Raw genomic sequence first — 16,519 nt, 5'->3', positions numbered from 1 at the left:
ATCTTGAAACTATAAGACTAGGAGAAAGGTAGTTGTCAAGAATTGATGCAAGTAATTTTACTCAATATCCATTTTTTGTGAGGGGCAATTTCAATACTCTGTTTGAGCACCATAAGCATATGCAGACTTGCATGGCACAGGCTCAAGTCCTGGCAGCCTGAGCTCATTTGAGTTCCCTTTTTGCTCAAATCTCTACACCTGTGATCTTGTCGACTAGGCGGGGAAGAAAAACAGCAAATCGGGCATTTGTTACGTACTATTAATAGTCTTAAAATTAAAATTTTCTATCGGAGGGCAAATAACTCATTGAGAAATACTATATATGGGTTTACTTGTTGGCGTTTAGCAGAATGGACCCAGAAAGATTGTCATGCATAACTAAACTGCGAGAACTCTTGATGAGATAATGGAGAGTGGACGAGGATAATAAATATTCTATATGTAGGTTTTTGGAAGGCACCACATGGGTGGGCTCCTGACAGAGGTGGAGTGGGGACAAATAACTGGGTGGCCATTTGGCCAAGAAATGGAAAGCAGAAAGTACAGGTGAGCATAGTGCCTCAGATTGGAGGAAGGTAAGAAGTGTTGTTCCACAAGAATAAGTGATCATAGTTTACAGTAAGATTTGGAGTTGGGAACAAGTTACAGATTTGGAGTTGGGAACAAGTTACCCAATATCAAAATTTGTAGATGACCAAACTGCAGGGTATAGCTAATACTGTGGAAGAATGCAACATAAAACAAGAGACATTAGGAAACATGCCGACTGGATAGTTCTGTGGTAAAATGACTTTATAAATGTGAGCCAATGTACTTGACAGGAAATACAGAAACATCACACTTCAGTAAATGAACTGAATGGGGTAGAGACACAAAGGGATCTAGGAATACAAGCATCAAATCATCAAAAGCGGTGTCACAGTTCAGTGAAACAAGATTGCTTTAAAAAAAAAAGTGGGATTTATTTCTAGAGGTATAGAATTCAAAAGTAGTGAAGCCATGTTCAACTTGAATGGGGCACTGATCAGTGCTGTGTACAGTTCTGTTCTCCATACTAGAAAAAGGACGTAGACGAGCACTGGAGAAAATACAGAAAAAAAAAATTACAAGGATGGTACCTGAACTGAATACAGCTATCAGAAAAGATTGAACAGGTTGGCGCTTTTTAACCTAAAGAGAAGACTTAGAGGTGGCCTCATCCAGGTCTTGAAATTTATGAATAGGTTTAACAGGGTAACTGGGGAGAATGTAATCAGCTGTGCAAAAATTCAAAACAGCAAGCCAAGACAGTTAATAAATCCTGTCTTTGGTGAATTTAATTATATAACTTACATATTATCTTAAATTCCATTCTTCCTTGAATCCCTTTCTGGATGAGCAGTGAGCATGTTTGCCAGCAAGCTTTTTGTGAACAAGTTAGTCTTCCCATCTGTTCTCTGCCGTATTTTTATTTTCTCAGAGCTGTCGTTGCTTTTTTTGGTATTCCATTGGTACCCCCTGACTGTTAATAAATTGAAAAGTTTGACTCAAAATATTCTTTTGGTTTGATTTTACTGACTGTTCTACAAATAATAAATCAATATAATCTGTCAGGACTTGGGAGCCGCTGTGTGGAATTTTTTAAATATGTGGGCATATTCAGATGGTGTTGTTTGTACTGCTGTTGCTTCTTGACATGCTGTTTTATAAATCTTACTGAGACTATTTGGAAGCTTTGTTTTGTGTGAAGCCAAGTTGCCTGAAGCACACTAAGATTTTTTTAATCAAACAGTGTACCATCTGCTTTACCACCACAATGTTTGTTTGACTACTCCACCTGTTTAGTCAGATTCATATAATTGAAAATCGTTTTTGCTGTCGTCATGCTGTTAGGATCCCAGCTGATAATACTGGCCATGTCAGATCCCAGAGTGAAGCCTGGCTTGATGGATCCTGACTTTTTAGAAACCATGGAGGAAGTTACTGAACAAATTCACAGGAGTCTGCTGATGAAATTTTAACACAGAATAAAATATTTATTAAACAAGAAAAATGAACTATTACACCAGACAAAAAAGTTGGAAAGATTTCAATACAAACACAAGAAGATTCACTTTCTCTCTTTTCTTTACCTAGCAATATCTTCACAGCCACACAAACCAGTGAAGAATTACCACTATTTTGATACAAAGGCCCTTTGCTTGGGACTGGCTAATGTGCAAATGCTTTCCTTTTGGTGAATTCTTGAGCATTCCATTGATGCTTCTCACCTGCATAATTGTTAATAATTGCATTGAGTTAACACAACATGGCAGAGGTATGAGCTTTACTGAGTGCCCTCTTCACTTGTTTATACTGTTTTGACATGCATTGCACTTAATTCCAAGTTTGCAAACATGTTAGTGTGGGTTTCCCCAACATTTGAATTTGCTCCAGACCTTGTGCATTGGCTTTTCTAATCCTCCACTTTCTTAGTCATGTTTAAGCTGATACAATTTTAATTAGTCAAAATGCTGCTTGTGCAGCATTTATAATTTCTCTGACATAGCTTCAGGTGTTACTGTACAGGACAAATCAGTTTTCATGTGTATAAAAAAATATTGTCACTGGTGTACAGTAAGATCTCACTTAAAAAGTTGCGGTTGCGTTCCTTAAAATCATGACTTTAAGTTCCTGCATCTCAGGACTTGCTCTCTGCCTATAGGCTTGGCCTCTGGTGACAGCGGCGGATCCATCATCAAAATATGGCAGCAGCTGGCCCAGAGTGCAGTGTGGCTGGAAGTGGGGCCAGAGTGCAAATGATGTAAAAGCGAAAATGAACAAATGGCATTAAAACAAAACAGTGTTAAGTGGAGCGACTTAAAACGAGGAGTTATGTGCTTTTTTTTAAAAAAAAGTTAAAGCCTGCCAATTTGAGATATTTCATCCAACTTGAGAGTAGGGAAGCACAGTGTGGTCTGGCATCAGTGCTTCATGAGCAGTGTGTGTATTTGGAATTTGGTGCAGAGCAGGAAGGTTCTGTTTTTAACCTTTTTTACACCCTGTAGCTGGTGAATCATCTTCCGCCTCCAAGCTAGGAGACTGTAACTTGCTGTTACTAATTAGTAACTAGTTAACTGATCAAAGGTAGAAAATATAACTGAGAACTAAGAACAGAAGGTTCAGAGGGGAGGTGAAAAGGCATATTAGAGAAGCAAAAAGGGATTATGAGAAAAGACTGGAAGGCAGCATAAAGGGGAATCCCAAAGTCTTCTATAGGCATATGAATGGTAAGAGAAGTAGGGCCAATTAGGGACTACACATGGACGAAGGGGCTATGGCTGAGGTATTAAATGAATACTTTGCATCTGTTTTTATCAAGGAGGTAGACGTTACCCCGGCCATGGTGACAGACAAGGAAACTAGAAGGGTTCAAAATTGATAAGGAGGAAGTGTTGAATAGACTATCGGTTGACAAGGTACCGGGATCGGATGTGATGCATCCAAGAACATTGAAGGAAGTGAGTGTAGAAATTTCAGGGACACTGGCCATAATCTTCCAGTCTTCCCTAGACTCAGCAGTGGTGCCAGAGGACTGGAGAATTGCAAACACTACATCCTTGTTCAAAAAAGGTTGTAAGGATAAGCCCAGCAATTACAGACCAGTTTAACTTCAGTGTTGGGCAAGATTCTAGAAACCAATTATTTGGGATAGAATTAGTAGTCACATGGAAAAATATGGGTTGATAAGGAAGAGCCAGCATGGATTTTGAAAATTAAACACTATTTATTTCCCCTAACTTGCAGGAGTTTTTTGAAGAGGTAACAGGAAAAGGTCAGTGAGGATAACGCTGTTGATGTGGTGTACATGGACTTCCAAAAGGTATTTGATACAGTGCCACACAACAGACTTGAGAAAAGTTATTGCTCATGGATGGAATAAAAGGGATAGTAGCAATGCGGATACAAAATTGGCTGGAAAAATAGGGAGCGGATTGTAACGGTCGATGGATATTTTTCGGGCTGGAGGAATGTTTGTCGTGCAGTTCCCCGGGGGTAGGTATGGGGACTCTTGCTTACCCTGATATATAATGATGATCTAGATCTTGGTCTGCATGGGACAATTTCAAAGTTTGCGGATGATACGAAGCTTGGGAGTGTTGTGAATTGCGAGGAGGACGATGTGGAACTTCAAAAGGGCATAGACAAGTTGGTGGAGTGGGCAGATAGGTGGCATATGAAGTTCAATACAGAGAAGTGTGAGGTGATGCATTTTGGTAGGAAAAACATGGACAGACAATATAAAATAAGGGGTGAAATATTGAAGGGGGTGCAGGAGCAGAAAGACCTAGGTGTATATGTGCATAGATCATTGAAGGTGGAGAGAGCTGTTAATAAAGCATATGGTATCCTGTGCTGCTGTAATAGGGGCATAGAGTACAAGAGCAGGGAAGTTATGCTGAATTTATATAAGACAGTCATTAGATCTCAGCTGGAGTATTGTGTACAGTTCAGGGCATCACACCATAGGAAGGATGAGAACACATTGGAGAGAGTGCAGAAGAAGTTTACGAGAATGGTTCCAGGGATGAGAAACTTCAGCTATGAGGATAGATTGGAGGTTTGATAGAGATGTTCAAAATCATGAGGGGGCTGCACAGAGTAGATAGGGAGAAGCTGATGCCACTTGTAAAAGGATAAAGAACAAAAGGGCACAGATTTAAAGTGATTTGCAAAAGACACAAATATGACGTGGGAAAATCATCACACGACGAGTGGTTTGGAATGCGCTGTCTGGAAATGCGGTGGAGGCAGGTTCAATCGATGTATTCAGAAGGGCATTAGATGATTTGAATAGAAACAATGTGCAGGGGTATGGGTGAAAAGCAATGGCACAAGGTCATAATGCTCATTTGGAGAGCTGGTGCAGACACAATGGGCTGAATGACCTGCTCCTGTGCTGTTCAAATTCTAATAAATAAGGTTAGACAGACATGGCAGAGCTGGTGATATGTTGCAACTGCAACATGGGAATGCATGCAGTCCCATAAACCATATCTACGATATATGTCTGGAGCTTGAGCAGCTTCAGCTCAGAGTTGCTGATGTTGCAGGGCAACCGATGGGGGCGAGATAACTGGACACTTTGTTCCCAGAGGCAGTCACATCCTCTTTGGTTAACTGGAACATTAGAGTTGGTTAACACCCAGAGACAGGAGGGTGTGATTGTGAGTCAGGCAGGTATGCGGATTCAGCATGTAGTGATGGAGGAGCCTCAGCCTTGACTTTTGCCAACAGGGATGAGGTACTTGATATCAGTGGATGAGAACAAGGACTGCAGGGTGGATGAACAAACTGACCGTGGCCACTGTAAAGGGCATCTTGCAACTGGAGAGACACTTGGAGGGGGAGGACCCAGTTGTCATGCTCCTATTAGCAACCAAAATCATAGGTGAAGCTAGAAATGATCTGAGAATGTTTAAGGAGTTAGGATCCAAATTAAAACGCTGAGCCTCAATAGTTGGTAATCTCTGGATTGTTACCTGAGCCCTACACCTATTGATACAGAGTCAAGTTGATTGGAGAACTAATCATGGCTCAGAGTGGTGTAGGAACGTGGGGTTTTGATTCATGAGGAACTGACACCATTACTCCGGAAAGAGGAAGCTGTTCTGTTGGATGGACTCCACCTAAACCAGGCTGGGATCAGTGTCATGGCGAATTCTGTAACGAGGGCTGTGGGTAGGATTCGAACGTTCCATTGTTGAATATATTTAAGGCTGTTAGCATCATTTTTGGGGTCTCAGGAAATTGAGGGTTATGGGGAGTGGTTGGGAAAGTGGAGTTGAGGCTGAAGACCAATTATCATTTTGAAAGGCAGAGCTATTTAAGTTATGCATTATATCAGTTTCTATTAAATAATGATGTACCATGTTAAGAAATAGTTTGTGTATTTGGAGGTGTTGGAGATAAGGTATATCTTTAACTTTGTTTAATTTGTATTTCTGCATTTGTGCGTTAAAAGGATGAAACCTGAGTTTTAGTTTCACTTTTTCAAAGATGCCTGCATTTTTAATGAGTTTTGTGACCCTTGAAGTGGAGAGCTGTATCATCAAGCGGGGTAGTGGTTTAGAGAAGTTGAAACAAAAAAAAAAACGCCTTGCAACAGGGGTCCAGAGAGGCAGGTCCGTCCCTCCCACAGACATACACAGAAGAAATTAGAAACATCAGTTTTTGAGTTCAATTTTGAAGACACCTGCCAGGCAGAAGGGGCAGAATGCTAGCCCGAAGCTAAAGTTGATTGAAAGTAGCTACCACAGAGAGACTGAAACAAAAGGGACAGATAGCAAGTCCGAAGCTAAAGAAGAGAGTCTCCAAGGACCCAGGGAGTGGAACAGGAGAAAGCCTCAAGCAGACCTGGCTAAAGGAATGACACAAATCTGGAAAAGGTCCTGTTAAGTGAAGTTAAGACTGAGGAGCAAAGAAAAGCTTAAAGAGATGAAGGCTTATGAGAAGCTAGAAGATCCAGAGAGACAACTGAAGGTCTGTAAATTTGCATTGGGCATATGAAGCAGTGGTGTACTGTTGACTGCTGAGTTAGTGAGTGAGTGTGTGTGTGCGTGGAGGAAAGCTTAAACACGTGACCCGGGTAGAGGAACATTGGAAGAAGAGTTTGGAACCCTGGAAATGAACCCTTGCGGAAGGCATTTGAGAGAAAGCGTCGGTTTGGGAGAAGATTCCAAGGTGAGTTCTTGGAGAGTGGAGTTTGGAAACCCTCGTGTGAAAGATGGAGTTCAGTGAGACTGGTTGGCTCACGCTGTGACTGGGGGGAGTTGATGAGAGATCTATAGCATCTGTTTGGGGTGACATCTGTCACTTGGTTTTGGAATGTTGTATGCCTGACTGCAGGTCACCTAGTGGTTTACATGGGCTGTGTACTTACTGTGAACATTAGAGTATAAGAGAACTTTTATAACTTGTGTTATCCTTACAAATCTTTATGTATCTGAAAAGGTATAGGTGAAGGAGTATTGCAATATACTTAATCTTTTCTTGTTTAATAAATGTTTTCTGCTTGTGTTATAAGTTCATCAGCTGACTCCGGTGACTCTGTTCAATAATGCCTCGCCACATATCTAAACAAGCAAATAAAAGTTAGGATCTGTCAAGCTGGGTTCCACCCTGGGATCAGGCTTGTCCAGTGGTAACCTCAGCTGGGGGTCATAACATGCCTACATTCCATCAAAGAATAAATTAACTGTTGCATTATTCTGTCTGCCATTTCACTCTTGCTATGCCACTATCTTTTTTTTTCTCTTCCTTACTGGGAACAGCTGTGATTTTCTGCTATTTATACATTCTCAAAAAATCACAACTGCTATATCTGGTTTTTGCTCTGTTAGTCTGCGTTTGAAAAATTTGGTGTTATTTCACTGGTAGTTTTACATTGTGCATATTTGGGCAATCTGGGATCAGAGTGCAGATGTTTACAAATGCAGCTGACTATGAAATGGTTGGAGATTATACTCGCACACTTGCTAGTGATTTGTCGCAAAGGTTCAGAGATAGACTGGCTTCCAATTTTGATCAAGGAATTGGATGCACATCATAATAAAGGATTATTTAAGTTGTCATGTCTTTACAGAAACTTTCTATCATTCACTTCCCACATAAGGCTCTGCAAACATTTGTGCTGAGTTACAGAATGGGTTCAGTAGAAGATTACAAATTAGAAGAGATAAAGCAGAATAATCACAAAACAGCTCCCTAAATCAACCCACTTATTTACTGGTTAATGATATGACCAAAATAAAAACAAAAAAACTGCGGATGCTGGAAATCCAAAACAAAAACAGAATTAACTGGAAAAACTCAGCAGGTCTGGCAGCATCGGCGGAGAAGAAAAGAGTTGACGTTTCGAGTCCTCATGACCCTTCGACAGAACTTGAGTTCGAGTCCAAGAAAGAGTTGAAATATAAGCTGGTTTAAGGTGTGTGTGTGGGGGGCGGAGAGATAGAGAGAGAGAGAGGTGGGGGGGGGGGGCGGGTGTGGTTGTAGGGACAAACAAGCAGTGATAGAAGCAGATCATCAAAAGATGTCAACGACAATAGTACAATAGAACACATAGGTATTAAAGTTGGTGATATTATCTAAACGAATGTGCTAATTAAGAATGGATGGTAGGGCACTCAAGGTATAGCTCTAGTGGGGGTTTTTTTTTATATAATGGAAATAGGTGGGAAAAGGAAAATCTTTACAATTTATTGGAAAAAAAAAGGAAGGGGGAAACAGAAAGGGGGTGGGGATGGGGGAGGGAGCTCACGACCGAAAGTTGTTGAATTCAATATTCAGTCCGGATGGCTGTAAAGTCCCTAGTCGGAAGATGAGGTGTTGTTCCTCCAGTTTGCGTTGGGCTTCACTGGAACAATGCAGCAAGCCAAGGACAGACATGTGGGCAAGAGAGCAGGGTGGAGTGTTAAAATGGCGAGCGACAGGGAGGTTTGGCTCATTCTTGCAGACAGACCGCAGGTGTTCTGCAAAGTGGTCGCCCAGTTTACGTTTGGTCTCTCCAATGTAGAGGAGACCACATTGGGAGCAACGAATGCAGTAGACTAAGTTGGGGGAAATGCAAGTGAAATGCTGCTTCACTTGAAAGGAATGTTTGGGTCCTTGGACGGTGAGGAGAGAGGAAGTGAAGGGGCAGGTGTTGCATCTTTTGCGCGGGCATGGGGTGGTGCCATAGGAGGGGGTTGAGGAGTAGGGGGTGATGGAGGAGTGGACCAGGGTGTCCCGGAGGGAGCGATCTCTACGGAATGCCGATAAGGGGGGTGAAGGGAAGATGTGTTTGGTGGTGGCATCATGCTGGAGCTCCATCCCATTCTCTCAGTTCCTTCGCCTCTGTCGCATCTGTTCCGATGATGCTATATTCAAAAACAGTTCCTCTGACATGTCCTCCTTCTTCCTTAACCGAGGTTTTCCACCCACGGTCGTTGACAGGGCCCTCAACCGTGTCTGGCCCATCTCCCGCGCATCCGCCCTCACGCCTTCTCCTCCCTCCCAGAAACATGATAGGGTCCCCCTTGTCCTCACTTATCACCCCACCAGCCTCCGCATTCAAAGGATCATCCTCCGCCATTTCCGCCAACTCCAGCATGATGCCACCACCAAACACATCTTCCCTTCACCCCCCTTATCGGCATTCCGTAGAGATCGCTCCCTCCGGGACACCCTAGTCCACTCCTCCATCACCCCCTACTCCTCAACCCCCTCCTATGGCACCACCCCATGCCCACGCAAAAGATGCAACACCTACCCCTTCACTTCCTCTCTCCTCACCGTCCAAGGACCCAAACACTCCTTTCAAGTGAAGCAGCATTTCACTTGCATTTCCCCCAACTTAGTCTACTGCATTCGTTGCTCCCAATGTGGTCTTCTCTACATTGGAGAGACCAAACGTAAACTGGGCGACCGCTTTGCAGAACACCTGCGGTCTGTCTGCAAGAATGACCCAAACCTCCCTGTCCCTTGCCATTTTAACACTCCACCCTGTTCTCTTGCCCACATGTCTGTCCTTGGCTTGCTGCATTGTTCCAGTGAAGCCCAACGTAAACTGGAGGAACAACACCTCATCTTCCGATTAGGGACTTTACAGCCTTCCGGACTGAATATTGAATTCAACAACTTTAGGTCGTTAGCTCCCTCCCCCCATCCCCACCCCCTTTCTGTTTCCCCCTTCCTTTTTTTTTTCCAATAAATTATAAAGATTTTCCTTTTCCCACCTATTTCCATTATATAAAAAAACCCCCCACTAGAGCTATACCTTGAGTGCCCTACCATCCATTCTTAATTAGCACATTCATTTAGATAATATCACCAACTTTAACTTTAACACCTATGTGTTCTATTGTACTATTGTCGTTGACATCTTTTGATGATCTGCTTCTATCACTGCTTGTTTGTCCCTACAACCACACCCTCCCCCCCCCCCCCACCTCTCTCTCTCTCTCTCTCTCTCTCTATCTCTCCGCCCCCCACACACACACCTTAAACCAGCTTATATTTCAACTCTTTCTTGGACTCGAACGCAAGTTCTGTCGAAGGGTCATGAGGACTCGAAACGTCAACTCTTTTCTTCTCCGCCGATGCTGCCAGACCTGCTGAGTTTTTCCAGGTAATTCTGTTTTTGTTTTTAATGATATGACCAATATTGAATATGCAGGCACAGGCTGCATTGAGGAAATTTTAAGCTATTAAAATTTTCCCCCTCTTCAACTAAAGAAGTGGTATAAGTTAACTGAGCTTGGTCACTTTTATTATAAGGTAGATTGCTAACTGGTTATTAGTGCCAGAACTAAAATTTCCAGTCTTTTCATTTATAGGCGAACCTGGAATAGGCTCTTAATACACCGATACCTGCGATTGCCATTACCCACTCAGCGACAGCCATTACCCACTCAGTGACAGCATTAATGGTCTGAAACAAAACTAACTTCCTTTCTGCACATTTTGAAATCACAATGGTTTTTTTTGTTTCCAATCCCTCAATTTGGTTCCACTAATCCTAATTGCAATACACTATTGCAATTTTGGGGAAATTGGAAACAAAGTGTTGGTATGTAATGCTATGAATGTGTTTGATGCTTTGCCATTTGATTCCAGAGTTGGGAAGAGAAATGGGGCTTGTGCCTGTATAGAGTACAAAATGGGACAAAGGCTGGTGATGAAGGCAGAGGTTCGGTGATGAAAGTAGTGACAAACTGTGATGTCTTCAAATCATTCTCCCTTCGCAGCAAGCCTAAATAGTAGCATGCAACAACTGTCACTGTTGATGCAGACCTTTCCTGCCACTGATTCATGATAAGTAGAAGGACATGGCCAAAGAACAGCTTGCACCCAAACCCATTTTTGCAAGCATCCTTTCCTGAGGACTGAATTTGGAAATCCCTTGGAGTATAAAGGCACAAGGCAGTGTGATGTGGGAACAATTTGTTTGAGAGAGATTAATTACATTGTTACACAGACCTCTGCAAACATCTTTGCTGGACTTGGCCCTTCCTCATTGTGAAAGAACTAACAAGTGCATAGTTAATCTGGGAAATGGCTTATCTTGTGCTGGCTTTATCTTCTGTTGAGTTACCTATGTAAGTTGCTGTGCTCTGGGGGAAAAAAATGATGCGCTGTGATGACTTGATGAGCAATGTTTTTAAAAATGCTAAATTTTTTTTAATGTTCCGCTGGCTTTATCTACATTTTTGTCAAATCATACTTCTGGTTGAACTCTTATGTTGAGGAAAACTCCAATGCAGTAATGTCAATCAAAACTCAATGTAGCAATTTTTAAAAAAAATGTGTAAACTTAACCAGTAGCTGCAGGCTGCCATCTTTGCACTAGTGAAATCCATTGCCTGGATTTTCATTTTAGTACATTTTAGCCAAAATGGGTCTGTCTTGAGGTTAAAGTTTCAATTCTTTTATTCCCCCCCAGTGGGTGTGATCCGGTGTCCAGTGTGCCGTCAAGAATGCAGACAGATAGACTTGGTCGATAACTACTTTGTGAAGGATTCAACGGAAGGAACAAACAATTCTGATGAAAAGTCATGTCAGGTAGGACTTGTCTATTCCTGGTGTTTTTAAAATTAGCTTGAAATCCCAGACACATCATGGATAAATAGTGTTAAAGATGATGGCCAAATCGGAGCATTTTCTATCCAGCTACCAAATCAGAAAAAATGTGTTTTAAAAAAAAATTAAGATGACTTTTGTAGGGAGGGTTTTAAAAGGTGGGCTTGTTGGAGTTAGGTTACAGATAAAGAATTTAAAAGTTTTGTAATTATGAAGGCAGTTCATTGCAGAATTAAGGACAGAATGATCAAATGGCCAGAATCTCATTCCAAGCAACTGCTTATAGCCTTAGCAATGATACTGACCCTATAGAATTAACTTATGTTATGATTCAGTCCATGATCTCGTACCACATATGCAATCCATGGCTCAGTTGATAGTGCTCTCCTCTGAGGCAGAAGGTTATGGGTTCAATTCAAACTCCAGAAGCTTAAGTGCAAAATCCAGGCTGACACTCAGTGCAGCACACTCTCCATACTGCATTGTCGTGGGTGCTGACTTTAAACCAACAACCTGTCTGCGGCTCAGCTGGACATAAGATCCCCAGGTACTTTGGAGAAGAAAACAAGAATTCTCCCCGGTGCCCTGGTCAAAATTTGGCCCTCAGTCTGATTTTAAGTGATGTTGATTAGCTGGCTGTTATCACATTGCTGTTTCTGGGAGCTTGCTGTGTGCAAATTGGCTGCCATATTTCTGACATTACAGCAGTGGTTACACTTAAAGTACTTCATTGCCTGTGAAGTGTTTTGTCATGTCCTCAACCTTGAAAGGTGCTATATAAATGTGTCTTTTTTTTTCTTTTTCACATGCTTTTGGTTAGTTTCGTGGCTGAATTTTAAAAACATAATGCATTCTGGAGGAATAGAACAGCTATTGTAGATTGTACTTTATTCCTCTCTCCACCTCCTGTTAAGTCTCATCCTCTGGGAAAATACTGCACCCAGCTAAGAGTAAAGCCAACAGAACTTAATGGCTAAACCTGTCAAAGCACTGTTCAATCATAAATAACAACCGAAGGTGCTTCGCAGAAGCACAGGGAAAATTTAGCATCAAGCTAGAGATCCTGTTGAGTAAAGGAGATTGACAGGTGGCGGTATTTTGGAATAAAAATTCCAGCAGGCGGGTCTTAGTGGGTAAAAACATGGTTGCCAAGAAGGGAGTTTGGTAATTACTGTGACAAAGGAGGTTAGAAATTGGGAGAAATAAAATCATGGAAGGATTTCAAGGTGAAAACAAGAATTTGAGGTCTGCAAGGTGATCAGGGTGAGAATGGGGATGCCAGACATATTGAGAGATAGGATGGAAACAGCAGAGTTTTGATATGTTGAAGTTTATGGTTCTCACTACATGCCCTATTCCTTTGTCACTAACTTTATTCACCTTCTGGCCACTGTTTCAGGTTGACTCTTGATTGTACAGTACTTCACTGTCACTTTGTTTCTGACCCCGTATACTTGATTACAAAGGTGGTCCATTTGCACCACCGAACATTATCAGCCTCTGTCCCTACCCTACCCTCGGTGCTGCTAAAATCATTTCCTCTTCCTTGGTCACTCCGGACTTGATTTATCTTTGCTGGCCTCCCTATCCTCCTCCTTGAAGGTTAGAATTCAGCATTCTGGAGCATTGTGAGGTGGTTTACCTGGGACAATGGAGGTATGAAGGATGTACCACAACTACCCACTACTGCTTCATGGAGGTTATATTTCACCAAATTTGGATATTTATTTAACCTCTGAAAATCAAGCTGTATGTCAGTACTGCTTGCCTATTTTGATGATACAGCAATGTCCAAGAAACATGATTATCTTTGCCTGGATGGCAGGTTTGTTCCAGTGCCTATTGGAATTCATCTGTAAAGCAGCTTCTCTGATGGCATTTTACTTTCTAGAGATTCCATTTAAATTAGAAATTCCAAAACTACCAAGATATTTAATAGATCTGCATTCAAAAGCATGTCAAGAAAAGTTTTCCTGTCAACTCATTACAGGTGTCCAAGTAAAGCTAGTTGCCTTGAAAGGCAGAAGCCTAGCTACCTCAGGGCACAGACTGTCAGCAACTTTGTAGCCAGAATTCCAGGCTTGTGATCACCTTTCAGATCTGTTGAGTGATTGCTATTTCGCTATCTCCCATTGCCCTTGATATTTTTTTCTTGAATGAGAAGGATTAGTGGAGAAACATAAGGAAGAATTTGACTCTGGCATCGCCAATCCTATTTCCCTATCATAACCAGTTCTGGCCTAGCTGGCCCAGTTTGTTCTGGCCTACTCCTACTCTTCTTATACAAAAACAAAAATACCTGGAAAAACTCAGCAGGTCTGACAGCATCTGCGGAGAGGGATACGGTTGAAGTTTCGAGTCCGAATAACCCTTCTTCAGAACTAAAAAATATAGAATTGAGATGAAATATAAGCTGGTAGAGGGGAGTGGGACAGGAGGAGCTTGATGGGAGGCCAGTGATAGGTGGAGGCCAAGAAGAGATTGCCAAAGGTTTCATAGACAAAAGGACAAAGGGATGTTGACAGTGGTGATATTATCTAAAGGATGTGCTTTTATCCTACTCTTCTTATGTTTCTCCCAAAGTGCAGGTATACATCATTGCGTCAAGCTATTTTACAAATAAACATATTGGACTTCACTGAAGTCCAGTGAAAAACTCACTGAAGTTTTTAATTTTCTTCCCTTTTCCATTCTGCTGTTAAAATCATTTTCTGCTATCCCTATGGAAATAACGAAAAGGAGAAAGAGTATCAAAATGGCCTCAATTGTGTTTGAAACTCCAAGGCACTGTTTTGTATCCGTCACTGAGCTCTTAGACCATTTGTACCAGGGACTGAGTTTGAGTATCGAGCTGTGATGGAACCTAATCGGTAACTTTGGTATCTGACCGTTCAGGTCACTTGTGAAATAAAGCTCATGCTGTAACTTTTTGTAAGCCTACAAGTTAGAATATATAAATTAAGGGGGAGTCCTTTGCCCTGTTATGTTAGTAACAAGATTATTAATGAGCATAGTCTAAATTCTTGCTCCTCCTCTCTTGTATTCATTTGCCCTCGAGACATAAATTATAGTGTGCAAGATGCTTCCCTCAGCTTCAGAGGGAATTTGCAACAACTTTATTTGATTTCCATCCCTTATAGAGGGGAATTTGTTTAGATGACCTTACTCCCTCTATAAAGGATGTCTCGTCGCATTGTCTTCAAACAATGCTTGTTCTTTAAAAATGATGCATGCTTCTTTTCACCATATAGGCTACTATAGACTTGCATCTAATTTCCTGAAAAATGACCCTCGTTTTAGATTTGATCCCATCAAAAAGTCTGTAACATTCATAACTTAATGATTTTTAATCATCTGTTATGAGGATTAGCCAGTCTTTTGACCAGGTTCCAGACTTCTTCGCAAAATCAGAGAAATTTATTTTGTAACCATTTTGTTCAGCATGTACATCTGAGATCTGTTAAGAGGAGCAGGCCATTGGGCCCCTCGAGCCTGCTCTGCCATTTGTTAAGATCAGGGCTGATTTTTTGTGGCCTCAACTCTACTTTCCTGTTTAGCCCCTGTATCCTTGTCAATCGGGAATCTGTCTAACTCAACCTTAAAAATGTTCAAGATCCTCCATCTCCTCTCTAGTGAAGAGAATTCCACAGACTAATGGCCTTCAGAAAAAAAGTTCTCCACATCCCTGTTTTAAATGGGAGACCCCTTATTTTTAAACTGTCCCCTCCTAGTTCTAGTCTCTCCAAGAGGAAAAATTCTCTCAGCATCCATCCTATCAGGTCCCCTCAGAACCTTAAATGTTTCAAGAAGATCACCGCTTATTCCTCCTATCTACAATGGATACAGGCCAAACCTGTCCTGCCTTTCCTTATAAAATAATCCCTTCATTCCAGAATTCAGTTGAGTGAGCCTTCTCTGAACTGCTAATGCAGGAAACCAAAATTGTAAAAGTACCCCAGATGTGGTCTCACTAATGCTCTGTACAACTGTAGCAAAACTTCCTTATTTTTGTATTCCATTCTCCTTGCAATAAACGACAACATTTCATTTGTCTTCCTAATTATTTGCTGTACCTGGATGCTAACTTTTTGAGATTCGTGCACCAAGACACCCAGATCCTCTACCCGAGTGTTCTGGAATCTCTTTAAATAATCTGCTTTTCTATTCCTGCCAAAGTGGACACGGTCATATTTTCCCACCTTATGCCCCATTTGCCAAATTTTGGCTCACTCACTCAACCTATCTAAATCCCTTTGTAGACTCTCTCCTTGAAATTTGCTTTCTTACCTACTTTTGTCATCAGCAAATTTAGCAACCATACCTTCGGTCCCTTCATCCAAGTCATTGATGTAGGTTGTAAATGGTTGAAGCCCCAGCACCCTGTGGCACTCCACTAGTTGCAGCTTGCCCGCCTGAATAAGGTCCATTTATTCCAACTTCCTGCTTTTTTAGCTAGCCAACCCAACCCTTTATCCATTCTAATATGTTATCCCCTACACTGAGTTCTTATTTTGTCATAACTTTTAACGTGGCACCTTATCAAATGTCTTTTGGAAATCCAGTGAATCAAAGTTGGATTGTTCAATTACAGTATGGATCTGAAAACAAGGAAAATATTTTAAATCAAATTGCCCTTTAGACAAAATTTTACTTGAGGCTGGTGGGGGTGGGGGGGTGATAAACAACTCCACTCACTGAGCATCAAGATGAGGCAGCAACACGAGCTGTTGGGCAACTCTGAATGCATCAGCATCTCTGCATAACAGATATCTTGGAAGCACCTCTAATAGTTCAGGCTTTTGACACATTAGTTTCAAACACAGTTGAAAAATATTTTTCAAAGGGTTCCCCAACCAATCTCTACTCATTATCCAAAAGGACTTATTATTGTGAATGGGACTTGAATGATTTAAGCCTCCCAAGTACAGTAAAGTCCTGC

At 41.6% G+C, this 16,519-nt stretch overlaps 1 protein-coding gene across 5 annotated transcripts in view; it reads left to right on the top strand.

Moving 5' to 3' along the window:
• trim33 (tripartite motif containing 33) overlaps positions 1-16,519 on the top strand; it is a 188,618-nt gene that overhangs the window by 54,878 nt on the left and 117,221 nt on the right. For all 5 annotated transcript variants that reach the window (XM_041195414.1, XM_041195410.1, XM_041195412.1 and 2 more), the window contains exon 2: positions 11,444-11,562. In XM_041195414.1, coding sequence (XP_041051348.1) covers positions 11,444-11,562 — 119 coding nt within the window. The remainder of the gene's footprint in view (positions 1-11,443; positions 11,563-16,519) is intronic.

Source organism: Carcharodon carcharias, chromosome 9 (genome assembly GCF_017639515.1).
Source record: "Carcharodon carcharias isolate sCarCar2 chromosome 9, sCarCar2.pri, whole genome shotgun sequence".
NCBI lineage: Eukaryota > Metazoa > Chordata > Chondrichthyes > Lamniformes > Lamnidae > Carcharodon > Carcharodon carcharias.
Note: the sequence above shows the minus strand (reverse complement) of the source record. Positions and strands in the feature narration are given on the sequence as shown.